Source organism: Aspergillus eucalypticola, assembly GCF_003184535.1.
Source record: "Aspergillus eucalypticola CBS 122712 chromosome Unknown BO83scaffold_10, whole genome shotgun sequence".
NCBI classification, from domain to species: Eukaryota; Fungi; Ascomycota; class Eurotiomycetes; order Eurotiales; family Aspergillaceae; genus Aspergillus; species Aspergillus eucalypticola.
Window position 1 is genome coordinate 964,781 of NW_020290284.1, and position 25,521 is coordinate 990,301.

The 25,521-nt window shown below is 51.3% G+C and overlaps 11 protein-coding genes across 11 annotated transcripts; 5 read left to right on the top strand and 6 right to left on the bottom strand.

The window, feature by feature from the left end:
• Positions 1-1,991: 1,991 nt before the first annotated feature.
• BO83DRAFT_19803 (uncharacterized protein) lies at positions 1,992-2,731 on the top strand. The gene has a single exon (XM_025526616.1). The coding sequence runs from the start codon at positions 2,126-2,128 to the stop codon at positions 2,597-2,599; it is 474 nt and encodes a 157-aa protein (XP_025389053.1). The 5' UTR covers positions 1,992-2,125; the 3' UTR covers positions 2,600-2,731.
• A 991-nt stretch (positions 2,732-3,722) lies between these two features.
• BO83DRAFT_377971 (MFS general substrate transporter) lies at positions 3,723-5,072 on the top strand. Its single transcript, XM_025531134.1, has one exon. The coding sequence runs from the start codon at positions 3,761-3,763 to the stop codon at positions 4,958-4,960; it is 1,200 nt and encodes a 399-aa protein (XP_025389054.1). The 5' UTR covers positions 3,723-3,760; the 3' UTR covers positions 4,961-5,072.
• Positions 5,073-5,094: 22 nt separating this feature from the next.
• On the bottom strand, positions 5,095-6,242 carry BO83DRAFT_377972 (thiamine pyrophosphokinase-related protein). Its single transcript, XM_025531135.1, has 2 exons — positions 6,127-6,242; positions 5,095-6,062 (listed from the first exon to the last, which is right to left on the bottom strand). Exons 1-2 carry the CDS (start codon positions 6,183-6,185, stop codon positions 5,129-5,131), a joined length of 993 nt encoding a protein of 330 aa, XP_025389055.1. The 5' UTR covers positions 6,186-6,242; the 3' UTR covers positions 5,095-5,128.
• Positions 6,243-7,201: 959 nt separating this feature from the next.
• BO83DRAFT_311183 (actin cytoskeleton organization protein App1) lies at positions 7,202-9,655 on the top strand (the record flags this gene model as incomplete). Its single annotated transcript, XM_025527464.1, has 1 exon — positions 7,202-9,655. One exon carries the CDS (start codon positions 7,202-7,204, stop codon positions 9,653-9,655), a length of 2,454 nt encoding a protein of 817 aa, XP_025389056.1.
• Positions 9,656-10,132: 477 nt separating this feature from the next.
• BO83DRAFT_359718 (putative GPI anchored protein) lies at positions 10,133-11,528 on the bottom strand (the record flags this gene model as incomplete). The annotated part of the gene is made up of 2 exons (XM_025529368.1): positions 10,133-10,489; positions 10,612-11,528. The coding sequence occupies 2 exons, from the start codon at positions 11,526-11,528 to the stop codon at positions 10,186-10,188; spliced, it is 1,221 nt and encodes a 406-aa protein (XP_025389057.1). The 3' UTR covers positions 10,133-10,185.
• Positions 11,529-11,993: 465 nt separating this feature from the next.
• On the bottom strand, positions 11,994-13,566 carry BO83DRAFT_377974 (DUF895 domain membrane protein). The gene is made up of 2 exons (XM_025531136.1): positions 12,243-13,566; positions 11,994-12,189 (listed from the first exon to the last, which is right to left on the bottom strand). The coding sequence occupies exons 1-2, from the start codon at positions 13,507-13,509 to the stop codon at positions 12,044-12,046; spliced, it is 1,413 nt and encodes a 470-aa protein (XP_025389058.1). The 5' UTR covers positions 13,510-13,566; the 3' UTR covers positions 11,994-12,043.
• A 620-nt stretch (positions 13,567-14,186) lies between these two features.
• Positions 14,187-16,905, bottom strand: BO83DRAFT_436967 (Zn(II)2Cys6 transcription factor). Its single transcript, XM_025535991.1, has 4 exons — positions 15,777-16,905; positions 15,290-15,724; positions 14,319-15,213; positions 14,187-14,252 (listed from the first exon to the last, which is right to left on the bottom strand). The coding sequence occupies exons 1-4, from the start codon at positions 16,709-16,711 to the stop codon at positions 14,208-14,210; spliced, it is 2,310 nt and encodes a 769-aa protein (XP_025389059.1). The 5' UTR covers positions 16,712-16,905; the 3' UTR covers positions 14,187-14,207.
• Positions 16,906-17,470: 565 nt separating this feature from the next.
• On the top strand, positions 17,471-18,758 carry BO83DRAFT_436968 (uncharacterized protein). Its single transcript, XM_025535992.1, has 4 exons — positions 17,471-17,627; positions 17,779-17,940; positions 18,004-18,010; positions 18,098-18,758. Exons 1-4 carry the CDS (start codon positions 17,505-17,507, stop codon positions 18,559-18,561), a joined length of 756 nt encoding a protein of 251 aa, XP_025389060.1. The 5' UTR covers positions 17,471-17,504; the 3' UTR covers positions 18,562-18,758.
• Positions 18,759-19,268: 510 nt separating this feature from the next.
• On the top strand, positions 19,269-19,989 carry BO83DRAFT_444104 (uncharacterized protein; the record flags this gene model as incomplete). The annotated part of the gene is made up of 1 exon (XM_025536484.1): positions 19,269-19,989. The coding sequence occupies exon 1, from the start codon at positions 19,324-19,326 to the stop codon at positions 19,987-19,989; it is 666 nt and encodes a 221-aa protein (XP_025389061.1). The 5' UTR covers positions 19,269-19,323.
• A 760-nt stretch (positions 19,990-20,749) lies between these two features.
• BO83DRAFT_377977 (uncharacterized protein) lies at positions 20,750-22,137 on the bottom strand. The gene is made up of 2 exons (XM_025531137.1): positions 21,450-22,137; positions 20,750-21,344 (listed from the first exon to the last, which is right to left on the bottom strand). The coding sequence occupies exons 1-2, from the start codon at positions 21,850-21,852 to the stop codon at positions 20,932-20,934; spliced, it is 816 nt and encodes a 271-aa protein (XP_025389062.1). The 5' UTR covers positions 21,853-22,137; the 3' UTR covers positions 20,750-20,931.
• Positions 22,138-22,458: 321 nt separating this feature from the next.
• Positions 22,459-25,126, bottom strand: BO83DRAFT_436970 (alpha/beta hydrolase family protein). The gene is made up of 3 exons (XM_025535993.1): positions 24,828-25,126; positions 24,490-24,759; positions 22,459-24,438 (listed from the first exon to the last, which is right to left on the bottom strand). Exons 1-3 carry the CDS (start codon positions 24,863-24,865, stop codon positions 22,485-22,487), a joined length of 2,262 nt encoding a protein of 753 aa, XP_025389063.1. The 5' UTR covers positions 24,866-25,126; the 3' UTR covers positions 22,459-22,484.
• Positions 25,127-25,521: the final 395 nt, after the last annotated feature.

A 25,521-nucleotide genomic window follows, 5' to 3' on the forward strand; every position in this document is an offset into this window, starting at 1 on the left:
CCACAGAGCTCATATATGTCACACGGCAGAGTTTCACGCTCTGAATGCTACAGAACATGTCGATGATACAGGAAGGGGAAAGTATCAGGAAAAATTTAGTAATCTTTCCAACGTAGTTTGGCTGGCATAGGGACCCGGTCGAGCTCTCAAAAGAATTAGTGAGCACAATGTTAGAACAAGGAAACATGGCACAGGTTACATACTATCATAGCAGATGCAGCGAGTTGATGATAAGACTGGAGGCACAAAGAGAACAGACTGATTAGGACTCGCCCGGGAGCAGCACAGGGAGGATTTAAAGACAATGTAGGAGCTGAAAATGGGGCGCGAGGTACATCCAGGAGAATAAAGGCCTGAAGATTGATCTGGGAAGTAATCAACACAGAAGAAGGGAATTAAAAAGGATGAAGTTGAGCACTATCTGGTTAGAGAGCCGGATTAGTGCGGTGTTAAGAATGGTAATCTCTCTCCCCCCGCTGTGCTCTCTGATGCAGGCCTGGCTACCATTATTCACGGTAGTGCAGAAAGAGAAACTCCATTTTTGGATTGATTTCTTTGTTTTTCCATTGGACCTAGCTGAAAGATAACATGCTGCAGGAAAGAAAGGCGTGGTTTATTAAAGAAAACAGCCCCCCTCAGCCTCGGTCAGCAAACATGGAGCCACAGCCGTCATTGTGTGATAGTGAGCCGGGGTTCCTGTGACCAAGAGCTTTTACCAATGCTCCGTCTGCATAGTATGTCCCACCCTTCTTTTATCATGCCGATAAAGCCAGGAAGTCGTATCTTCCTTTTTTGACTTGTTGATGAGCGGCGGAGGTGATATCCCTGCATCGGGTAACGAGCTGTAGGGTACTAGCTCTCATGCTATCGCAACACTACAAATAGTAAGCCATCAGGAACGAGTCTAGGGGCGTGAAGTTGCCAGTTACTCCGGCAAAAGCAATGGTAGTCATAGTTATAAGTCGAAGGTGACCAGATATGCAGCAATGGGGCCTACTATATATGGCCTTTAGGCCAACTCTCTTCACCGGGACACTAGGCCACCCCTTTAATGCCAGTGAAATCTACATACTCGTGACAAATTCTGAAAGGCCGATCGGTAAGATGAAATGCCAGCAATATCACCTGCATGGACCCAAGCAGATCGGAAGTACTCAAGATGACTTGCTGCGATCGCAAATGTCATCGCGCACATGGGCTGGATCTATGGAAATCTCACCAGCGAGGCAATTCTCCGCTTGTTCTGCTAGTCACTTTTCAGGCCGGTAGTCCGCTGTAGGCATTGAACCAAGGAAGACATCCATACAAGCCGAGCATACATTGCTTTGTCGACTTGAAAAGTAAGGAGAACAACCGGAGCATAGTTACTCCTTCGAGAGAAGGCCTCCTTTCGATATTGAACTGTACTGAATGTCATCTGGCAAGTCGTACGGTCGGTTCGGAATGATGAATCCTCGATGGCTACACGACAGCTTGCTATTCGCAGTAGTGCGGATTAGCCAAAGGAATCAAAAGCAAACAAAGCCAGGGGAATTTCATGTTGGCAGCTTGTGCGATGCAGGAACAGCCACCTCGCATGGGACAAATCTACGGCACGGCAAAGAAGATATGTGAGTCTGCGACAATTCCTCTGAGTGCCATCAATCCCCAGTGGGACTCGTCACCATGAAAATTCCCGCAATCCTCCTAAAAGTCTATCATCCCTTGCTTCTAGACGACACAGTGGCTGCATAGTGGCTGGATCGGTTCCCGCGACCGCAGCGAGTGCGTATCATAAATGCCAGAGACTACGTACCAAGCTTCTCCCTGATCGCTGACGCACGTTAGTAGTACCCAAAAGCAACAACACCCGACCATTGACTCGCTAACGGCGTGAAACAAGCAAAACAAGCAAGAAAACAGGCGACTCCGAAATACTTTGATCGCCGGCGGAGAATCACATCACTGCAGAGGGAGCCCCTTAAGGGGATAGTGCTGACCCAGGGATGGTCGATCTCAACCAGGAGCCCTCGCGCCCCCAGTGTATCGATCTTCCGCGGCCCGGGGGAGCTGGTGTTTCATAGAAGATACTTCTTAACACCCTCAGCAGAGCCCCGGCATGCCGGTCATTGCTGCCTAAGCTGACATGCCGACGTTGGCTGGTACCTGCCCATGGAAAACCCAGCTCAAAGAACAGCAAACGAATGGCAAGCTCAGGAGCTCCCACTCCATGTGCATGACCCGGATGATCGACAAGTATGAGATGCGCAGCCGGGCAATCATCCGACGCAATCCCAAACCATCCTGTCCCCAGCCTCGAATAGTTCCGCCGATCCGACCGATCAGTTTGCGACACGATGATGCGGCCCTGTCGATCATCGAACCTGGGGAGGAAATGCTGAAAGCCAGACGCAAAAGGTGTGCGATGCAACATGCCAGCCAGAATCCCATTGAACGTGGTCAGTGCGTCTACAGTTGGCACAGCAGTCTACCGCGCACTTATCGTGAGTCACGGATATGGCGACATCGCTGCGGCTTCATCGCACACCGCAAAACGCCATCTTGTCGAGTTGGGCATTTAGGTGGCGACAGAGCGACTGACAGCAGCAGCACGCGATAAACCAGCAGCTTTCTGGAATTTGAAATCCGATAAAAACTGGGCCAGATCAGCCGTGAATCAACCATGGATGCTTGGGATCCACACGGATGAGCGACGCGCAAACCACCGCAAGGGATTCCAGCCCACCATTGCTGTTAGCGGTGCAAAATCTTATCGCTAGCGTCACTGTGTGGCCACGGCCCGGTTTATCAAACGGCCTGGGACTGGCTGGAGGCCGAGTTCACAACAATGGATGACGGCTCATTGCTGCCCATTATTTCAGCGCCTTATAAACCTCCAGAGCCAAAAAGCAAAAGAATCGCCCTGATACTCCGCTGGCCCGGTCCACTTTGCCTCAGCGGTGACGGAGACCTTATCCCGAAATCCCTTAAAAACAATCATCAGACCGCAGGCGGATCAGGACCCTGAAGTGCAGTAGTCCTTGTGCCGAATCGTTCATTTTTTACCCCGGTGGTTGTGTCTCTACAGAGGATGCCGTCCGACCAGCCCTACCCGACCCGGGATGATGCCTCCCGATCCCCGAGTCCGAACAACGACAAGAACAAAACCACTGTTGAAGTGACGCAGAACAGCCTGGACTCGGCTCCATTGTCTCGGCGATCCTCGCTCTCACTGACCGACCAGGCTAGCAGTAGTAAATTCGCCTCCACCCCCGCGACCGGAGCTCAAACCCCGGATCCTTTGTTCGCCCACCTCGCCGGCCACCACGACACGCTCAAGAAATTCCCCCAGGTTATTGCACACGCGCGAGATGACAGTGAAGACGAATCTTATGAGTTGCCCGTGGCACGACACAGTCGCGGCGATGCAGATCCTATCGATGGCCAGCACCTCAGCTACCGCCGGCCTTCTATGGTCGCAGCTCAGGGCAGGGACTTCCCCGACGAGGCCGGCTCCCCACCCCCTAAGCCCACCCAGGGTCGTCCGCCAGAAATCAGCAGTTTAGGTGCCGAGATCGTGTTGATCGCGGTCTGCTCCGCAGGTCTGATGTTGTTTTCTTTCCTCCTCGGAGATGTGCTCGCTCCGCAGCTCCAGTTCCGGCAAGCCCTCGGCATCACCAACACCGAGCTACCCTGGCTTGTCGGCTCCTTCAACGTTGCCAATGGCTTGTCCGTCGTGGTGTCCGGCTCGTTGACTGACCTGACGCCCCCCAAAGCCCTTATGGTCGGGGCATTCCTCTGGCTCAGCGTCTGGAACATCATTGGCGCCTTCTCCATCCACCCCTCCCGTTATGTGCTCTTCTTCGTGGTGCGCGCCATGCAGGGCCTGGCCATCGGCGTCTTGGTCTCCGGTAGCATGAGCATTCTCGGCCGCGTCTACAAGCCAGGCATTCGCAAGAACCGCGTCTTCTCCGCCATGGCCGCCTGCGCCCCGTTTGGCTTCTCCCTGGGCGCCATCGAAGGCGGTCTCCTCTATCAAAACCTTCCATGGATCTTCGGCTGCAACGCCATCATCACCGCCATCTGTGCTGTCGGAGCTTACTTCTCCATCCCCCCGCTGCGCCCTATGGCAGACTCCGCCGGAGGCGAGGTGCCCTCGCTGCGCCAGTTCGACTACCTTGGCGCCGCCTTCGCCGTCGGCGGCTGTGTCTGCTTACTCTTTGGACTGACCCAGGGTGGCGTCACCGACTGGTCCGTATACACCTGCGTGCTCACCGCAGTAGGCATCGTTCTACTCATTGGCCTCTTTATCGTGGAGCGCTACGTACCACGCCCTCTGATCCCCAACCGCCTCTGGAATACCAAGGGCTTCACCCCGCTCATGATCGCCTACTTCCTGGGCTTCGGGTCCTACTTCGGCGCCTGGCAATTCTACGCCATCCAGTTCTGGCTGCGCATCCAGCACGCCAGCCCCATCGACGTGGCGCTATACCACCTTCCGAACGCCATCTTTGGCGTCATCGCGACCTGGGTGGTCAGCCGCACCTTGCATCTCGTCCCGGGCCACTACATCTACACCATCTCCATGTTCGCCTTTACGCTCGGACCGGCCTTCTTCCTTCCCCAGAGCCCTACCACTACGTACTGGAAACTGTCTCTGCCTGGTGTGGCGCTTGTTACCTTTGGCCCTGATCTGGCCTTCGCGGCTGCTTCCATCTTCATCACTAGTAACGTGGCGCGCTCGTACCAGGGCAGTGCGGGGAGTCTGCTGGTTACGAACCAGAACTTGTCGTCGGCGATTATCACCAGTGTAGCAGATGCGATTGGCACACGCGTCGATAAGCAGGCTGATGGGAGTGTTGGGCTTACTGGACTGCGTGCTATTTGGTGGTTCGCACTGGCGTGTCAGTTGCTGGCGGCGCTGGTTACGGTTACGTCGGTGAGGATACCCAAGGAGGAGGAGAAGGAGCATGTTACTTGATGCCCTGATGGTAATATGTGTGTTTCATTCTCGGTTTCGTTTCTCGGGTTGTTACGGTGCATTATAAAGTAGATAGATGGTTGGGAACTCCATTCTATACATAGATTTCGGCTTTAATGGATTCAAAATGCATCCATAATCATATCTTCAATACTAATATACGAACTACTATACTCTTCCCCCCTCATGATCCACCACTGGTAAAGGCAACTCCCTATGCAACCTCACCCGAATTCTCTCATCCTCATCATTACCATCTAACAACCCCCTCCTCAACAAGAAATCCACCACCACCACCGCACTATTCGGCTTAAACCTCCCCTCCCCTAGCGCCTTCTTCACCTCCTTTACCCCGCACAGCCTAAAATCCTCCACTTCACTATCTGCCGGACTTGGAACCACCTCCTTCCCCAACCTCAACTCATACAAATATTCCACCTCGGGCTGCAACAGCTCCACCATCCCTATCCCCCCAACACTCTCCTTCTTAACATGGAAATACGAAATCCGATCCACAAACCTCATACCCTTCCGCATCAACTCTTCCTGGATCTCCGCCTCCTCGCTCGCTTCCCGCATGATGGCCTCCCTCGGTGGTAACCCTGTACTTAGTCCCCCCGCGGCAGTGGTGTCTAACATGCCGGGGTAGGTCGGTTTAAGGGAGGAGCGTTTGGCGATCCAGAGATGCGGTGTGTTGGAGACTTTGTCATCGGTGTAGCAGAGCATTTGCACGCCGTAGGTTACTATGCCGAAGAGGGCGCTTGCGGCGCGTTCTATTTCCAGGATGATGGTCCCGTCTGGACCATAGAGGGGGAAGGTCTCGTTGCGCCAGCCGCGAAGGATGCCGTGAGAGGCGAGTTGCTGGAGAGTGGGGAGGAGGATGGCGGTGCGGGTGGAGGCGGTTGCGGTGGGAGATGTGAGGAGGGTGATTGTTTTGTTGGTGGGAGTGGTATTGATGGCCCAGGTGTCTGCTGGCCAGGGGAAGGTGGTTATTAGCTCGTTGGGGATGTAGCCTAGGGTTTGGGGGATGCCCGTGATCCGGAAGGCGTGGTAGTTTTGCAGGATGGGGTTGTCGTCATCGTTGGCGGTAGGGTAGGGGAAGCTGTTAGGGAGGTTAGATGTGATTGAATTGAATTGGATTGGATTGGATGGGTGGATGGACTTGCTTGTCGAGGTCTGCTACGACCTGGTACAATGATGACGATGTTGTTGTTGTTGTTGACATACTGTATGTTGTAGTCAATTGTAGTAGTGGGTGTTTAGTTGTCCAGAATACAGGGAGATGTCAGGGTCTAGTTTATCTAGGTGGACATGGTAATGCTATTTAGAGTAGAAGGCTAGCTAGCTGCTAGTTTCCTCACTAAACACTCTGTACTGTTAGCTGTTAGAGATCGGGCCGAGCTCAGACTGGCCGCATTGTCCCTCTGCAGAGATCATCACATTCGGAAGTTTTAGCTAGCTGTGACCTGCAGATGCTAAAGTATTTGGGGCTGGCAGAAACACCCCAATGAAACAGAGGAGATATTACAAATTGGGCAGCTTCTAAAGTGTGAATGCTACTTTTCGCTAGTGTTGGGAGGGTTTTATGGCATACCTATAATAGTAATAACATGTCTTAGGTATAGCTGCACCCGATCACGTGCACTAGCCTTGCCAGGAGTGGAGGATTCCAACGAAATGAAGTCATTCAGGAACAGCCCACAACGCCTCACTTTCTCCCCCTCCCATCGTCCATTCTCTCTTTCACTCACGTACCACCATCATCTTCCATATATCTCCCTGAACATACTCAATTACCGTGGCGCCTCAACAACTCCCTCACTTTCGCTGGCGCCCCCCCGGGCCCCCCTCAGGCCACCCCTACCTCCTCCGCCCCTCCGCTTCCCTGCAGCTCGCCATTCGCGAACAGGCAAATTATTTCGCCATTTCCTTCGCTTCCTGTTCGGTCCGCACGCCCCTACCCGTGCACAATCTCGTCTCTGGAGTCTGCGTCACGAAACACTCCCCGCTCTCCGACATCGAGCACAGGCGGGGCTATACCGGGCCTTGGTGAAGCGGCAGGCGAGACTCGCACGCAATCGGGAATCTGGTCGGAAGGGTATCCTTGGTTACCTGAACAAAAAGGGGAACCGCTTGGCTGGTCGGATAGCTCCTGCGACGGGTGGTATTGTACATAGAAGGCTGGCGCAAAGCACCGGGGCTTTGCGAGCGGGAAGAACCAAGAGCTCAGGCCTCACGCCAATGTCACAGTACGAGCCTTCATCCTCGTCAGCATGGGGCTCTAGTACTGGGCGGGAGAGGGGATCGCGCCGCAAGAAGGTCTTTGACTACTTGAAGGCTGCCAATGAGCTGCGCCAAACCTATGCTGCGCAATGGTCGGCGCAGATCGGTGGCCAGAGCAACTATGACGACTATCGTGATACCCCGGGCGCATTCCCGGACGTTGAGATTGCGCGATCTGAATTTGAAGAGATGGTGATATTCCCGAGCTATGCGAGGCGATTGGTGAAACATGAGCATATGGATTCATACTATAGCCGCCGTCGAGGATCAAATGCCACCATTGAGGAGTATCGGGGCGAGTCCGATGGCTTTGGCACAGGCATGCCGATATGGGATGAGCTGGAAGATCAGAATGCGATCGTCGCAGTCGATGTGCGTGGCTGGGTATACGCACCTCATCGCGGGCCGATGACTCGAAAACATCGTCTGATGGTCGCTCTCGCTAGAAAGCTCAGCGGAGTACCAGCTCCTATGAACAGCACGAATGATGGTGATGAACATAATGCAAATGACTCTAGGACTGAGAAGGGGGACGAAGAGCTGGTCAATACGCAGGCACAATCGATCATTAAGCAGGCTGAAAAGGAGGCTGATCCCGTATGGAAAGACAGCGCAGAAGATCGTGATGTCCAAAATACTCCCGGACGACCTCTCCAGAGGGCAGCAACGGCACCGCTGAGCAAGGATGAACTCTCCGTCGCCAATGCGCACCTTCTGGAGCGATTACGCCCTTTCTTGACGAACCCGGTAACAGGAATTCCCGTCACTGTCTTCTTCTTCAACAACGACAAAAGCCAGTCGAGGAGCGTGATGACCGATGAGTCCGGTCACTTTCGCCTACGAGCGTCACTACCTTTTATCCCGACTCACGCCCGTGTGCTAGCCTCCGAGGATCTCTCGGCTGTGAAGGAAGTCAAGGTCATCGAGCCCACGGGCGTTAGCTTGATCAGCGATATCGACGACACGGTAAAACATTCTGCTATTGCTAGCGGGGCCAAAGAGATGTTTCGCAACACCTTCGTCCGTGAACTGAACGAGTTGACGGTCGACGGTGTTACTGACTGGTATGGCAAGCTGGCGAAAATGGGAGTCGACCTGCACTATGTCTCTAATGCCCCCTGGCAACTGTATCCTCTTCTGGAACGCTACTTCAAGCTCGCCGGCCTGCCCCCGGGTTCTTTCCACTTGAAACAATACAGTGGTATGCTTCAGGGGATATTCGAGCCTACGGCGGAAAGGAAGAGGGGCTCTTTAGAGCAGATTTTGAGAGACTTTCCTACCCGCAAGTTCATTCTCGTTGGAGACAGCGGTGAAGCGGATTTGGAGGTATATACCGACATCGTTCTAGCAAACCCGGGACGGATTCTTGGAATCTTCATTCGCGACGTTACCACCACCGATCGACAGAAATTCTTCGAGAAATCAGTGGACCACTTAGAACATGATTTGAACCGGAGCCGCAGCAGTCCGCAACTTGTGGAAACTTCTGATGCCGTGTCTAAACGTCCGGCATTACCACCTCGGCGGCCCGTGGAAACGGCCGATTCGTCCGCGGATGCCGTGAGCCTAGACAACGCCGACTTGATTGATCTTAGCGACGAGGTGGAACAGAAGATGTCTTTGGCTGATGTGAAGAAGCCCTCCACCGGGCGCGGACCACCCGCGAAACCTTCCAAGCCCTCCGCGTTGCGCTCAGTTTCGACTAATCCAGACATGAGCAAAGACGATCAGCCTTCACTTCAACTAACAGCCAAACGAAAACCTGTGCCACCACTACCCCCACGCCGCTCTTCCACTAAGCCCGATATTTCAACCGACAACATACTTGATACCGAAAACCATACGCCTGTGAATAATGTAGCGAGACCAATGCCCATACGTCCTAAGCCTAGCTTACAAGATATCCCCAACGACAACGGGATCGGCACAGGGCCGACACGCTCAAAGCAAGCACCGCCACCTCCTCCACCACGCAGAACCAACACAGGAACTTCAACCCCGGGTTCTATCTCATCACAGCAAACTACAAACCGCCCAACACCCCCACCCCTTCCCCCGAAACAATCATACCCTGCATCTGCAGCCACAGCAGCCACAGCAGCGCTACAATACGCCTCCGACCGTTTGAACTGGTCTCCAACCCCATCGAACATTCTCCGACCGGCCCAGCCAAACTCCTCAGCAAGCAGGTCCAGCACCAGCGTCGACAGTAACACTCCGAACTCAACGGCGGTCCCAGCAGCTCCTTTGCCCAACAAACGAGAGGAAATATGGCGACGTCGCTGGGAACGCGCCCAAGAACTTCTGGAAAAGAAAGGCGTGGTGCTGGGCAGTTGGCGCGTAGGCCAGGATGCGCAGGACGTGAGTTGCTGGTTGGTAGAGGAGGCGCTGAAGGATATGAAACGGGGGTGAGGAGTCACCTAGCCTGGAGGGTGGCAGAGCCAAGGCCCTGGTTGGTCATTTTGCATATACACATACGTATATATAACCTCTCAGCGTCTTCTGAGAGGTCGTATAGCCTCAATAAATTTGAAAAAGTAATAGATACCATTAGTGTGGGCAGCTTACTAGTTAGCATATACATTTCCTCTGCATCTTTTCTAGTAAGTATCTTACTGCGACAGTGAAGCTGATGCCAGGGCTTGTGATTACTGCGTCCTCGTGGCGACTCCTTAGGATTTAGATGCTTAAAACCATGCGTCCATACTGTAAGGTAGCTAGCGCTTTCGCTTACATCTCATCTCGGTCGCAAGTTTCAGGCCCAACTATTCCAACCTCAACCATTACAAACCATCAGTACCGTCGATTGATGATAATCTCGATTTTCGCATGTCAAATCACTGCCTCAAAAAGTTACATGACGCTGAGTCCCGAAGATCCACACATCAAGCATTCCTGGGGATGAAGAGGTGAAGAATCTCTAGCAGCAGTATTTCCCCATCTCACTCAAGCGTATACAACAGCGTCCCCCATCCCAACTGATCATACCCACCACTCGTAGTTCCATAATCGCCACCACCGCCCTCTGCTCCATCGCCATCCTCAACGACCAAATCGCGATATTCCTTCGTGTAAGTAACATTCAGTCCCTTGAGTACACCATAATGGTTATACAGCAGCTCCCAGATGGGTCTGATATCTCCGCGACTGGAATTACTAATGACCGTCTGGTTTACGTCGTCGCTGTTGTTGTATGTCGTGTAGGGAACCTCGTTGCCAAGGTTGTATTTGGCGACGTATTCCGCACTAAAGTCATCTTTTTGTAAGCATGGTGGTGTATTCCATACTGAGAGGAAGGATAGGGGAAGGAGAAGATAAACCAAGTATAGGGGAGAGAGATAGAGGGGGGCGCGGAGGGGTAAACTCACCCAGCCAGAATGCGATTATCCAAATACTCAAACAGGTCAGTCCCCTGATTATACGCTGTCAGGGCAATAGGTCCCAGGAGAGCAAAATCCAACATCGAATGGCCCTGATCACGCCCTGCCTCTTGACCCTGACCCAGGGATTCCCCATCCACCTCATACAGCTTCCAGATGGCATTTTCAATCTGGCCATTTCCCTCGCCAGACTTGAAATAAGTCAATCCCTCATCGAACATAGTCTGATTATCAGTCAACACGCCAATAGACAAGATGGAGGCAATATTGCACAAATCCCAATTTGCCCAGTAATGATCAACAGCGGCGCCATGGTGATTCTGCAGGAAATCTTGATTAAGGGGATAGAAAACGTCGACCATCATGTTCGCAAAGCGGGTCAAATTAGCACTCGGCCATGCGGAATACGTGCGCATGATCTCGGCGACGTTAGCGAATTCGTAGCCGTATATGCCCGCGGCGAGGTACATGTCGGTTGTGCCATAGATCTCGGTCAGGGTGGAGCTCCATTCGTCGAGGATGTTCACAACAACGTCCGCGTAGCTCGTGTTGCCGGTTACTTTCCAGTATATGGCCATTGCGTAGGCGGCTGCTATGTCTCTGTACAGAGAGGGATAGTTCTCGGTGTGGGTGCCATCTGCGCCGCGATAGACGATTGTCTTCGGGGAGGGCGTGTAGTCTAGGTTGATGTTGGAGCTGTTGGTCAGTTTGTACCAGCCTGTTATCCAGGGTTCGGTGTTGCTGGATACTTTGGAGGTGATGCGTGAGAAATCAGAGGCTGTTTGGAGGAGGCCTGGATGGATAAATGAGGATGTGTCACGGTGGGAGACCTGAGATGGTCCATGACTGGGAACATCGAATGCTGCCGCCAGCGAGCAGAAGGCCACCGGTAGTGTCAATTTCATCCTTGGAATCTCGGTTGAGACGCAATGCTTCCCCCTGCTTCTGTGACATTTTCCTGTAGGGGTCCCTGGTCGGGGATTGCCTCTAAATATACTAACTATTCATGCTCGGTCCATCTGGCCGGTCGATTAGCCGACCTTTCTCATTGTTCGTTGAGTTGGGGAAATTGGGATCGTCCCTGCGGGTATGCCGTTTGTTAGGTAAAATAGACCGGTAGATTGACCGGCACGAAGTGCATACCAAGGCGGTACTACCAAATAGGAGGTTCAGGGTCCATTCATCATCTAGGTGTGACAGACACTGTGGGGAACAGGACGTAAGCCAGCGGAGGAAGGATTTGAACCACCAACGCGGAGTAGGGTGTAGGGTCCGTTACTTGGCCCGGCCCGTTGGCCGACCATTCCTCCGATCTACTATCCTCAGTGGACTAAAGTCCACTGTCAGGAAGATGTTATATTTAGTGTATAGTATACTCAAGGACATTCTGCTCATCTAATCTGATCTGCTATCAATAAGATCAATGAACTCCCGTTTCCTTCACCTCCAAATCAACCACCCCCTTCTCATCCACAACTGGGCGTTGATCCACCTCCAACTCCCTTTCGCCTATGGATGCCATGTCATGTTTCTTCACAACAATCCATGTCGGAATAACACACAACCCTAGAAAAGCCAGTCAGTATTCAGCCTCTTCTTCAGACATCAATCCAACTTACCCAGCAAAATAGTATTCACAGCCATCGGCACCCGTCCACCATACCAATCCCTCGTATTTAATCCATAAGAAATCGCCTCACCAAAACTCTCCTGACCGCGCAACACACCCGTCAACCTGGTCAACTCGGCGATATTATCCGTCATGCTTCCCACCAAATAATACAACCAATTCTGGCCCGTCTGCTGCGCAAACGTCCACATGAAGAGGACAAACGCGCCCTTAGTGAACCCCGGACTAGTGTAATCCATCGTCCCCAAATCAGGGTTCTTTTTATGGGCTGATGTATATTGCTCCTGCACAACCCAGCCAAGAATCCACGCCGTCACATGCACAATGATGACCCAATACCAGCCGTACGTGAGACGTTTCTTAGCGTCGACACGCTTCCAATCGAGCCAGTGAGAAATGATCTGCGAAGCAAGGATGGTGACCCAGTCGGAGAGGAAAGCGATGAGCGCACGAGCCCGGACCCCAAAATAGTACGTTTCGAAGTTACTCGAGTACTCATTGAAGTAGACGGCCCAGAAGACAGGGAGAAGAAGGATGACGGTGCGGTTTTTGCATGTTTTCCAGAGGGCTTGGAATTCCGCTTTCCAAGAGTCCTCGACCCGAAGGATGACCGGGGAGCCATCGGCACGTTGGACTTTGTTGGGCGGGGTGAGGAGCAAAGCGACGGGGATGGCGAGACATTGTAGGACGATGAAGACAATGTACGTGGAGTATCCCACGCTTCCTTTGTCTTTGTTCTTAATGTTGAGGGCCAGGACAATCGAATTCCCGATGATGGGTCCGAGGGTGCGCCACCAGACCCAGATGTTGAGGTATCGGGCTCGTTTCGATGGCTCAGGGTATCCGATTGCGATGGCGCCTTCACTAGCCCAGAAGAGACCGGCCGAAATGCCGCATGCAACAGCGCCGACCAGAACTAGCCAGACGTTGCCGAACCGGTTGTTCGTGTAGAGACCGGCTGCGTAGACGGGGTAGCCGGCGGCGCCGAGGAGAAGGGCCCATTTCAGTCCGATCCGGTTGGCGATAGGCGCGCCGAATATGCAGAAAATGCCCATGAGCCCGAAAACCAGTGCGTTGGCGGCATTCACCAGAAAAGGTTTCTCTTCGCCTCCGGCTCCCAGGGAGTTCATGGCGTTCCATAGCCCGGGGGCGAGAAAGCCAACAGCACCAATCACGCAGGCATTGAAAAGGGAGGTGCGGTACCACACTCGTTTGAGTGGCACTTTGCCGCCACTCCCATTCTCAGCGTCCGCCATAGTGAACTGAGATCAAGACTGGAATTATTCGTGGGATTGTTCGGAAAAAAAAAAAAACACAACTTCAGGGCGAGAGTAGAAGAAAGGGGCGGCAGCTCGCCGAGGTTATGTATGATCCGCAAGAACACGCCATTTTGTTGTGCCAGGATTTTTCGCAGGCGAAACGATGATAGTCTGCACTATGTTGCGCTATATTAGGTCATGGAAATGTCGTGATGCATGAGTATGTTCGAAAAGAAGGAATAACAGGGCGGCCAGGGCCGCTGAAGACGGCTGTCGCAAGCGGCACAGGCGATGGCGAGATCGGAGCTTAGTCTCCTTCGCCAATGAGAGAAGCCCTAGTAATGTAGCATGACGAGTTAGTCATTTTGTCGTCAATGACTTTGCATATTAGCATGATTGTAGGATCGATATTGGACAGCAAAACTTCGAAATTGAATGTCACTCACTGCCCACGGTTGGCGCTGAAATTTACTTTCGGCCAGGTCCGATGCGGGGGAAAACCCGAATCTCGGATTGCTGTCAGGACAAGTTTAAAGTTATCAGATAATAATGGAAAGATGTATCTAATCTTTCATCTTGAAACAAAACCCTATTTTCTACATCATTATCGAAGAGCTGGAAAACGGAAGATCATTTCAAATAGTAGTATAGCATAAAATGACTGTTAGATCTAACGCTAATATTCTAATCATATATTACAACCCGAGTGTCAAAGGGTCACCAGGAAGATTGGTAAATGCCTGAAGCAAAGGAAATAAGTTATGAGGCGCAAATATTGACAACAAAGTACATGAGAGGACACTCACCCAGGAGTCTAGCTCCGTCCACCACACTGATCCTTCCAAATTTTCAATGAAGCCAACATCACTATCAGGTCCGAATGGTTGTGCGGCCAAATCTGCCGCCGGTTGTAAACTACTGGAATACGCCATCGAGTTGTCCAGTGAAATAGGGGAGTAGAGGTCGTTGAGGCCAATCTGCTGCGCTTCTATTGGCAGTTCATCCCGACGCATGGTGGTTTTAGGCCGTTGTTGCTCAGATAAATCGCCCAAGCAGTCGGCGTCCGGCCCAATCTGTTGGTGAACCTCCTTTCGTAGCTCTTCTAGGATAATGCTGTAGCGACGACTGGGACAGTTCTTACGTGTAGCCTCTGCCAAGTGTTGTTGGCAGGTCTCGGCTAATCTGAAGAGAGAGCTCAGAGAGACGTCTCCGGTGCCCGGGGATAAGGTTTTTGGGTATGTGTCGCGGTGTTGCTGGATAATATAGATATACACCACTGTGATCGCGCAGAAGCATACGTAGTGTGTGAACCAGAACGAATGGGTCAGAATGTTCTGCTTGGCCAGGCCTTCTACCAGTTCCATGACCTCCTGAGCGGCTTCCACACATTTGCGTACTAGGTTGGACGCTACGGGGTGAGGAGCTGGTGGCTTACGTCTCAGATCCGAAATGTCGTTGAGCAGGAACGATCTGGTCGCATGGATGACCGCATGCGAGTACGCCAGTTGTAATACCTGGCTTTGCCTACAAAGAGGAGGAATGAGGCTGGTTGCGCGCACTCCGTTGAAGATCGGCGGGGCTGTCGCTTTCCATTCCTCCAATCTAGACGTGAGCCGGGCAGCCATCTCGAGTGGAGGGCTACGAGACGATGGATTCACTGTGTAGAGCTGACGAGAGATGTCGCCCAGGATGCGACCAAGCCTGTGTTGTCAGTATCGGCATGTACCCATGTATATAGAGAGGTGGGGGGGGGGGGGGGGGGGGGGGTGAGACGAACTTGAAATGTAGGATGGATGCGATCATCATGCAATCGGCGGACCCTGTGCGTCTTTCCGGGTCCTCCTGGAGCATGTCTTCGTCATTGATCTCATCCGGAAGGTCTTGGTCGATGTCTTCATCGTGTAATAACCGTGGTCTACCAAACATCACGCTGAGATATCTGTCCAACATATATGCGCTCCAGAGGATGCGCTTGCGGAGCTCTCGCTCCATGTAGGTGTTCCCGCCCTTAGGTAGCCTGTCTGGGAATTTTCGATGCAGGCCCAGCGCCGTTACGAGCTGGAGGGCAGTACCGAATGAATACCAGCACTCATTCGCTCTAGAGGTAGACAACAAGTAAAGGCACTGACCTAGCCTAGCCTGAACGGTCTCTAGTCGAGGGGGCCCCGACTCCAGGGAGCTCATGTATTTAGACGCTGCATACCACTGCTCGCTGAGATGACTCAGTACAATAGACCCGAAAGGAACACAGCTGACTAGCTTACCTTCCGCACCACTCATCAACCGGACTTTCCGGTTTCTGCTCCTCATAGAGCGTGCCAACAGCAAATATCACAAGAATGATGGCTGTCCGCACTACCATGGGACCCGTGGGAGGGTTTGCAGAGGAAACATTGTTCAGGTACACCTGGCAGAGCCATTCCTCTACGATTCCCCGATGAAGAAATCGATATGTCACCATCGAAAAGTCGAAGTAGATGTTAACCAGCTCTCGTGCTTTATCAAACGGGGGAAGTGAAAAAGTCACCTGGCGGTAGTCGGAGTATGGCTTATCACCAAACATGAACACCGAGGTGTTCCTCGGAGAGGACTCGTTCTCTAGGCTGTCTGGGATTGCATGCCTTTCATCCTGATGTAGGCGACACCAAACTCGATTGAGAAAGGAGACTCCCGAGGCAGGCCCTAGATAATTGCCTTCGAAGTCGGTCACCGCTGGATCAGGGGAGTTGCGCTGAGAGACCTCGTTTCGACATAGAGGCTGTTGAGGCGAACCGGCAGGTACACTAGGAGACTGTTGCGCAGATGACGGGCGTCGACGTCCCAGAGCCCCGTCTGTTTGGGGCCTTCTCTTGGCACCGGGACTATATGTGTGACCGTCCGTCATTGACGGCGGGGCGGGGAGGGGGTCTGGAGGCAAACCCCGGGAGTAAGCGGCATTGTACTGGCAGGACAAATCCAGTCTCATGCACCTGACACATGGAAGTGTTCCCGTACAGCGCGTCTTCTTCTCTTTGCAGTGATCACAGGCGCGCGTGATCTTCTGACGCGGTCCATTGGAGGCCTTGACTGGGGAGTCCGACGTCCTTCTTGGGCGTTTTGCGGGTATCGAATCCTCGGTATCAGAGAGGCGACGCCCAGAATTTATCAGGGCATCTGGGGACAGTGCACTGTCCCCTCTTGCTGCCAGGCCTGTGGCCATGGATCCAATGACACGGGTTTTTCTGGTGAACTCTGCTGTTGAGACATGAACGGTAGATGAGGCTGGATCTTTTTCCGCGGGAGGAGGAATGGGGAAACGGAGGGACTGGGCGAGACAAGCCGACCCCAGATTTCAAGGGTGGAGAGACGTGCAGCAAGCATCCGCGGGGGAGAAGTTTCCGGGGGAAGTGAGAAATCAAAAGAGACAGGAATGAAACAGAACTGGAAACCGAAAGTGAGAATGAGGGGAGGGGGATGCGGGGGTCCGAGCCGAACCATCGGAGTTCCCCCGGACTCCTCTCCGAAGCTCACTTTTTTGCCGTAAGATCATATAGTTAGTAGCTGATGTCGGCCACAATGTAGATATTAGTGATGGATAGGAGATCTGAGTACTAGTCTCAGGAGTATCATGATATCATCTCTCTAAGTACCAGAACAGAAGTGACCTTGCAACCAGAGACAAGATGGTTTAATGCACTGTACCTTCTCGTCGCTATATATTGTATGATCACGTGATCTGACGCCAACCCCCCATTCAGCATCCGGTCGCAGCAACATTGCGAAATACCGAAAGCCTTCATTGAAGCATCCGATAGAACTCATTTCCATATCCCCTCGTAAGGCTTTACCAGTGTCCCCACTGTTACAAAGTATGCAAGGGAGAAAGAGAATAGGAAAGGAAAAGCCAGCCACCACAACGCGGGCGGGGAAATTTCCCCTTTGGCACCACCGCCCCAAAACAGTAACACTCGGACTCTATTTCAACCTCACCTCTTGGGACAAATTCTGCAGCAATGCCATTAGCTGGCCATAAATCCACTCAATTTTTCAAAATGAAGCAACAAGATGAGCGATCATCTAATGGGGAAAGCGGAAAGGCCCCAGAAACCAAGCTATTCCAACATTCGTGGCCTGAGGTGGGTGAACCATTCCCGTGCACGGCGTACCTACTATAGACATTCTGCATGTATCATGAGCTCACCATCTGCCTTGTCCTGAACGGCGATGTTATGCTTCCTATATACATGAACACTGTAGATGGCTTACACTGTCTATCATTACTATCAGATTTCTAAACAACATGATATTATGCTGTCGTCGCATCTAGAGATGTTGCACCAGTTGAAGAGTCAAGTCCACTCCCACGGAGAGGAATTCCAACTGGTATCCAACATGGTTGATAAAACTAAGAGACTAATTGCTCAGTTTGAGATACTTAAGAAACGTGTGGTAGGTCGTAGCTACTTCCTTTCTGCCTACTTCTGTCCGTGCTGTGGTTAACCAATCTGGCAGGTGCCAAGTGAGTTTTTCTAAGCTTACCCGCTTCCTCTGACGGGTATAATACAATACCACAGCCTAGTACAGAGAAAAGTAACCATCCTTATAGAGCTCAACACAGCAAAACCGGAATCGGACACTCATTCGTCAGAATCCATGTCGACGTCAAGCAGTCGAAAGGAGCTAAAAAAAGAGCAACTCAAACGTCATGCCGACCACATGTATGACCCGGAAGAAGACGGAGGGGCAGCAGCAGCGGAAAACCAAGACCCCCTGACTGCAAGGTCTCTAGCTGTCCACTCTAGCAAACGAAAACGTATCGACGAAATTATTCCTGGAGCCGATGAAGACCTAAGGCGTTTCTCACCTGTATCAGTGGAGACCGAGGATATCTCAGAGGAGGTACAGCGAAGACTAAAGATCAAGGAGGAACAACGCAGAAGACGGGAGACCTCGAAAGTGGACAAACGCAAGAGGGACAGTTTGACATCTAACGGAAGCACATCTTCGGCCAGAACCGGGACGAAACACACTAGGAAGAAGGCTAGAACTGGGACGAAGTGGAATCGTTAGCCGTTGATAAGTCCGGATGTGTAACCCCAGATTACCCCGGACTTACTCCAGACTTACCCCTACACTTTCTCACCACTATTCTTAGACAAGGGCCAGACAGACTGAGTTCGGCAAGCAGGGGCCTAGCCATTGGGTCATACTATTGGCTAGCCCTATGTACTATATCCAGAAACCTTATTGTTAGCGGAAGAGATATTAATAGCCCGTTCCTGGAGGCCAGCCCTATCGGACCCATGGTCCACTACCTAGATGTTTTCTACAATAGTCTTTATACTTCGCTCCGTTGTAATGCTGAACTCAGGTATACAAAGTTCACAAGAGTCTCTGGGGGTATAAGGAGGCCCCCCGAATTCCCAGGGCCATTCTGAAATCTTTCCTCTCTTCAACGTCCCCAAAAAACCGGACCGTTCAAACCAAATCTGCTTTTAACTGTTCAATCTGCTTTAACTGTTCTGCGTTGCTTTTAACAAATCCCTAATACTACAAACTCCGAAATCACCCCCCATTCTCTAGAGATACGAAAAACATCTCTACAAATCTGCTTTTATTGTTCTCCTATACTCAAACAACCGAAACCCACCTCCTACTTCTCGGGAGATCCGTACAAGTCTCTCCTATAACCTATACTTCTTACATCATCCATCCACCTCATACTCCTCGAGAGATCCGAAAACGTCTCTCCATATATCTCTACCCACCTCTACTATCTCTACTATTCCTCATCACCTATCTCCCTCTATTCTCCTCCTTGAACCAGTCAATATGGCTGCTCCTCCCGCCTCAAATTTCTTCTACCACACCCGCCCCGGCAAACAAAACAGCCGATCTCCTCCTCGTCGATTCAGACCTAATGGACCAAAACAATCTCCTCCATCCATCCGTACCACCAACATCCCCTCCAACGCTCCTCAACACCAGAGGCAGCCGAACCCTCACTACAAGTCAAACTCTGGCATCTCCAAGCCAGCACCTCGAAAGCCTCATCGCGACGTCGATGGAGACATCTCCATGACCAACGTCTTCGTCAAGCCTCAACCTCAAAAGAGGCAGCCTCCTCCAACCAAGACCCAACCAAACACTGGCCGTAAAGCCAACTACATCAACAACATCAACTACCGCAAATCAACCGACGGGGATACCATCATGCTCGACGCATGCCCCATGTCTCAGAATCTCAAGAGACAACTCAACAACACCAACAACACCAACACACCTCCCCAATACCGACGCGGCACACCCATTAAGACCGCCCCTAAGAGACCATTCTCTACGGACTTCGATGGGGACACACCCATGTTCGACATCCTCGACATGGCCCCCACCCCAGTCAATCTACCCGTCCTCCAACCGATACAGCTACCATGCTACCCAATCACAAACCTTCCCGTCGACTTCGACGGCGACTCCATGATGCTCGAAGCCTTCTAAGGCAGTAAGTACCCACCTCAATCTTCATCAACGTGCATACACACATACTAATATATCCTAGGCATCCCAACACACCAACCAAGTCTAAAGGACACCCAGCGGAGGAATTCAGGAAAATTTGGGAACTTCATGTATAACATGAATTTGTTTTGATTATAATATCTGTGGGGATGTACAAGTACCAGCATGTCACAAAGAAGGGGGCGAACTCAAGGCCCAAGCGGAGGAACATTCATGAAACTTTGGGGATCAATCTTCTTCCTGTATTTTCCTTTTTACTTCTTTAATCTTATTTTTGTGGGGACGATTCAGCGAAGCATGTTCTCATTTCCTTATTGTGTCTGTTGTCATGTATGGCGTCGTGCACCCCGGTCCAGGTTTTCATCCTATATCACTGAAGACTAAAGACGGTGGTAGGTGTTTTCCCTGGATTCCGCCTATCAGGTTTGCCCGAATGGGGGGGTTGCTTTAGCCTTTAGTTCTACTCTTGAGTTAAGAGATAATCGAAAAGAATCTCACTCACAGTTTGGTTTCTTGTATGTAGTTGTAGAATGTAGATTATAGGTTGTAGGCTGTTGGTATGTGTAGGGTTGAGGTACTTCTGGTTTGATATAGTACTATAGAAAGGGCTGTGTAGTGTCAGGTAAGTTTTCTGCTTACGAGATACTACAGCTTAAGAAGTAGCAGGTCATTTATTGCCTCCGTAGGGGTGTGAGTGCGTGGACTAATGATAGTTCGTTGTATGATATCTGGATGACTACAGTAGAGTAGCTCATTTGTTCGGTCGATTCAGCCACGGTTATTACTTAAATACTGCTATGTACCTATGAACAGCACAACACCGCCAAATCCCATCAATTCGCTCGCTTTAATACAAACAAAATTCGAATGCAAAACGGTATAGAAAACGTGCAACCCCTTGCTTATCCCGACATTAAGTCCCTACGCTTCGACCGCGCCGGGGGAGATGGCAAGGATCACAACAAAAGCGGTAATAATCAGAGCAGCAGCTACAAAGGCTGTCAATGCAACACTGCCACGGCTGGCCGGGAATTTGCCCCTAATAATCCAATACTGGCTTTCGAAATAACGGTGGAATCCAACCAGTAGAATCAAAATTGCAACTCCAATGAAAGTAGTCCCTAACGGCTTACCGATGCTCCGAAGGCGTGCAGAGGCAGTTGTCACCCCTAATGGCGTGGAATCATAAGCGGCAGATGGCAAAAGATAATTTTGAGCGGAAAGATTGGCATTTGCGTTCGTCCCGGCACTATTGAGACGGAATAACTGGGTTACTGCGATGCCAATCGATGCAAAGGCTAACGATGTCCGCAGCCATGCCAGAAAGGTTCGTTCTAAGGGAAAGAAAGAGAATCCGGTTAACAGGGTCGTACACGGACGGGGTAGGAAGAAGAAAAAGAAAGAAAAGAAAAGAAAAGCAACAACGGACTAAAGCATACCCAAAGCGAGATGATCTCGGGCCACACTGCCTTTATTTTCTAACTCCAAGCTTCCATATCTATCTGCCAGCCGGCTATACCACGAGCCGTGCGGTTCTTCCGAGTTACACTGAGAATTCTGCTGACCGGGATCCCGTGAGACCGTGTTATTGCTTGTTGATCCCGAGTCCCTGTTCCGTAGACCGTCGGTAGAATGATAGTTGCGCCGAGATGTGTCAGAGTTGCTCACGATCGGAGTGACCTCGTTGACAGGTTGCGATTGGCCCTGGTCAGGCACGGTGACCGATTCGAAGGCAGCCATGCGGTGTGGCTCACGATGAGACGAATGGGATGAAGATCGTTGCGTGGGAGATAAGGCGTTGGCCTGCCTGGCGTAAGGCGCGGTCAAATCAGAGGATTCCATGATTGCGTGCTCGCGGGATCGCAGGGTTTATTAGACTAGATTTGATGCTAGGGCGGAAGTCTGGATCTTTTCCTCAAACGGATCAGGTGGATAGATAACTAGCGCATGTCCCCAGCTTCTGAGCGGTGGAGTTACGCTGATCGGATCCGTTGTACGAGCTTGATAGATGGGTAGGGGACATCCACACTGTGATAACGAAGGAAGAAGTAGAGATTCAGAAGAAACTGTCCTCAGCTCGTCCCCTCCTCCTTAGTGTGTGCGTGTGTGTGTGTGTGTGTGGCATGGAGCAGCCTGATGGAAAAGAAAGAAAAAGTTAAAATGAATTTGTTCGCTCTTTTCCTCGAACAGGCCATCACGCGCTCCAAGCCAGAAGGAGTATAGCCAGTGGTGTCGGACATGCAGCTAGTCTCGCCGGTGATCACATGGAGCGATTGCACTACGCCCTGCTGGGCCATGGCGTCATAACCCGCGTTCAACTTTGCTTTGTTGCTTCCGCGGGTAAGCGGTCAGTCATCAGTCGGTCAGTCGGTCTTATTTGGGGCCTCAGGCCAACTGAACACATACCTGTACTCGGTACTAGTAGTAGAAGATTGCAACCAAGAACGGAAAATTAATTAGATCAAATCATGCCTCTAGGCATCAACATCCAGTACTCTCCCCTCTTCCCTTCTCCCCAGCCACTGTGGCTCATTGCGAGCTGGCTGCAACGCCAACCCATCCTCCATTCCCACATATTTATTGCACCATCCAATCACATTCTGATACCAGACCAAACTGTTCTCCCTCCCCAGGACAAAATGGTTCTCATCCGGAAAATTTAAATACCGTGTATCTATCCCTTTCATTCGACAAACGGTATAAGCGGCCGATGCAGCCGTAATAGGGCACCGGAAATCTCGATCCGAATGGATCAGAAGCAATGGTGTTGACCAATTACTGAGATACTCGGCTGGGTTATACCGCCGCCAGATCTCCTTTACGCTGGGTTCGTCACGGCCAGCATTCGGGGCATTGGAGAAGTATGGCGAACCGAAGGAGCGCGTCAGCTCTTGCACCTGACCCAGATCATCACTCAGAAGCTCGGAAACAACGTCGAAGATTCCGTCGTGGCTAACCAGAGCTTTGAGTCGCTTGGCGAGAGGCTGTCCGGCCAAGAATAGTGCCAAATATCCCCCATAGCTTCCGCCCGCGGCTACGGCTCTTTCAACATCGCACTTGGTCGACAGGTTTTGTTCGACCCAGTTGAAACAGCGCTCGACATCGTGGTAAGGGTGCCCTCCCCACTGCAGTGCGACTGCTCGTGCAAATCTGCCCCCGAACGAGTCGGATCCAGTGAAGTTGGGGATCGCAACGATGTACCCTTGTTCCGCTAGGAGGACTGCATTCCAGCGCCAGGTCCAGGCGTCCTTGTTAGCGGAATGGGGCCCGCCGTGCATAAAGATGAATAAAGGATGCTTTTCAACCGACGTGGCGTCGTACCAAGATGGCTTTACGATCCAGCACTGCACTGGAGTCTTGCCATCCGGGCCGCCAGGAAATGTTATCGATTCAACTTGTTTGTCCGAAATTCCGAAATAGGCTCCGTGAGAGGAGGACGAGTGGATGACTCGACTGCTCTGAGATACAGGATCATTGTCTACAGGAGGAGTGACAATTGCGAACAATCCCTGGTCTATGAATGATGAAGAGGTGGCCATTAACCGGTTCTCCGAGGAACTTCGACCCAGCTGATACAGTGATGAGACGGAGCCAGGGATCTGTAAAGCAACTGGTTCCACAATCTGAGTTCTGTCTTGAACAGTAGTGGTCGGGAGAATCACTTGGAACACACGAGCTTTTGCTTGATGGTTCGCAGTCAGATACAAAGATGCGCCGTCATTTGCCCACAGAATGTCATCTGGGAAGACATCCCAGTTCTGACTCTGATCGACTGAACTTACCGTCCGAAGGATTGATACTATACTCAACGTCTCTGTGTTTAGCAAGACAATGCTCTTTTGCGACCACTCCTCGCTATCCTGGTCAACTAGAAAAGCGATCACTGGGTTCCGAGGCGCAAACCTCGGGGTTGCTACGATATCTGCATGATCGGGAACCCTTATTTTCTTCAGCGCAGGTAATTCGGTCTCCTCAAATGTTGACAATGGAAGAAAATATAAGGAGCTCTGCGATCGTTTCCATTCTGTATCCACTGGATCTGCTGTTGCAAAGACAATCCCATAAGATGAGATGTCGAGATCCGGGGAGCTTTGTGAGTTGGAGTAAAGGGGTACCACTAGGCCTGTTCCTCGTAGAGCATTGACGGGGCCTTTAGTAGAAAGCTGCCACTGTTTGGAATCCAAGTCAAGCTTCAGGACTGTATACCAAATAACCGATCTATATTGGTCAACATATGAGTCCCATCTTTTGGGACGACTATGAGTCCATTCCCGGGCGGTCGTATGAGACTTGTCTGCTTTGAGGATGTTGTACAGATTCTGTTCGGCATCTGCAGGTGCTGTGAAGACCAGTGCTATGTCACCGTTGTCCAATGATTTGGACTGCAAGTTCCCTGGTTTAGCGTCAATAGTACCAGCCAAATATGGTCTGAGAGACGTTGTCAGAAGTATCAATTCGTCATGGAGAAGACAGTCTTACCGGGTGTTGTGGTAGGCATCGCCAATCCATAATTCGGTGTTGTTCTTGCCTTCTCTTTGCCAAAGAAGTGACGAACCGGACAGCCAGCGAAACGAAGACTCCTTGGGATCATTGGTGTACCGAGTGGACTCGCCGGTTTCTAAGTTGAGCAGCTTGACCTCAGAGAAATCTGCGTGGGTGTCAAGATCGTATGTTGAGACAGTATAGATCGCCACTTTCCCCTCATCGTTCGGTACTGCTGATGATGGCCTTGGGGCGGTGATCAATAATCTAGCGAGCCAGTGGTTAGACCTTGGTACTTCCAAGCTTTGTTTAGACTAACAGCTGGGGATGCGTACTCAGGAGTGAACTTTGAAGGCTTTGAATGTTTCGACATTGTGAAAGGCGATGATAGTAGAGTGATAGTGCTGATGAACAAAGCCAGGCCGCACGAGATGGACAAGAGTGAATGGTGACAACTGCAATAAGCAATTGAGGGAGGAACCCCTCTTTCACGAGTACTACTTTGATAACAACCGGAGCTCCGATGGTGATTGACTCAAAAGCACGGAGAGGCTAAACCCACCCGAGTTAGCAAACTATCCCTAAAGGATGCAAAGGATTGAGGAAGTAAGCCTTATTAACAATCAACCTGTCGTACGGCCACATACAATATTTTGATCTGACGATGCACCGATCACCTGAATATTTGCCCTTCCTCGCCTTCTGGTGGGAACTTGGGCCTAGTACCTTCTTAGTTAAAATCCATCTAATTGAGATACAACCCTTTGTTTCATTGGCATCATCATATCTCTCAAGGCACACTAGTACCTAGAGCATGCTTGAACCCTTAAGTGAAGTTTCGCTTGATTGCCTCGTCATTCTTAGTGACACTGTCGCCTTCCCAATGGCGTGCTCTGTTATCGAAATCACAACAAATACACCTTTTTGAATCCTTGAGTCTGATGTCTTCCGATATACTGACATCTCTGTACTTTATGGTTTTGATATAGCTTGGTGAACTTCAGAGGTAAATATAGACGCCGGTATGCT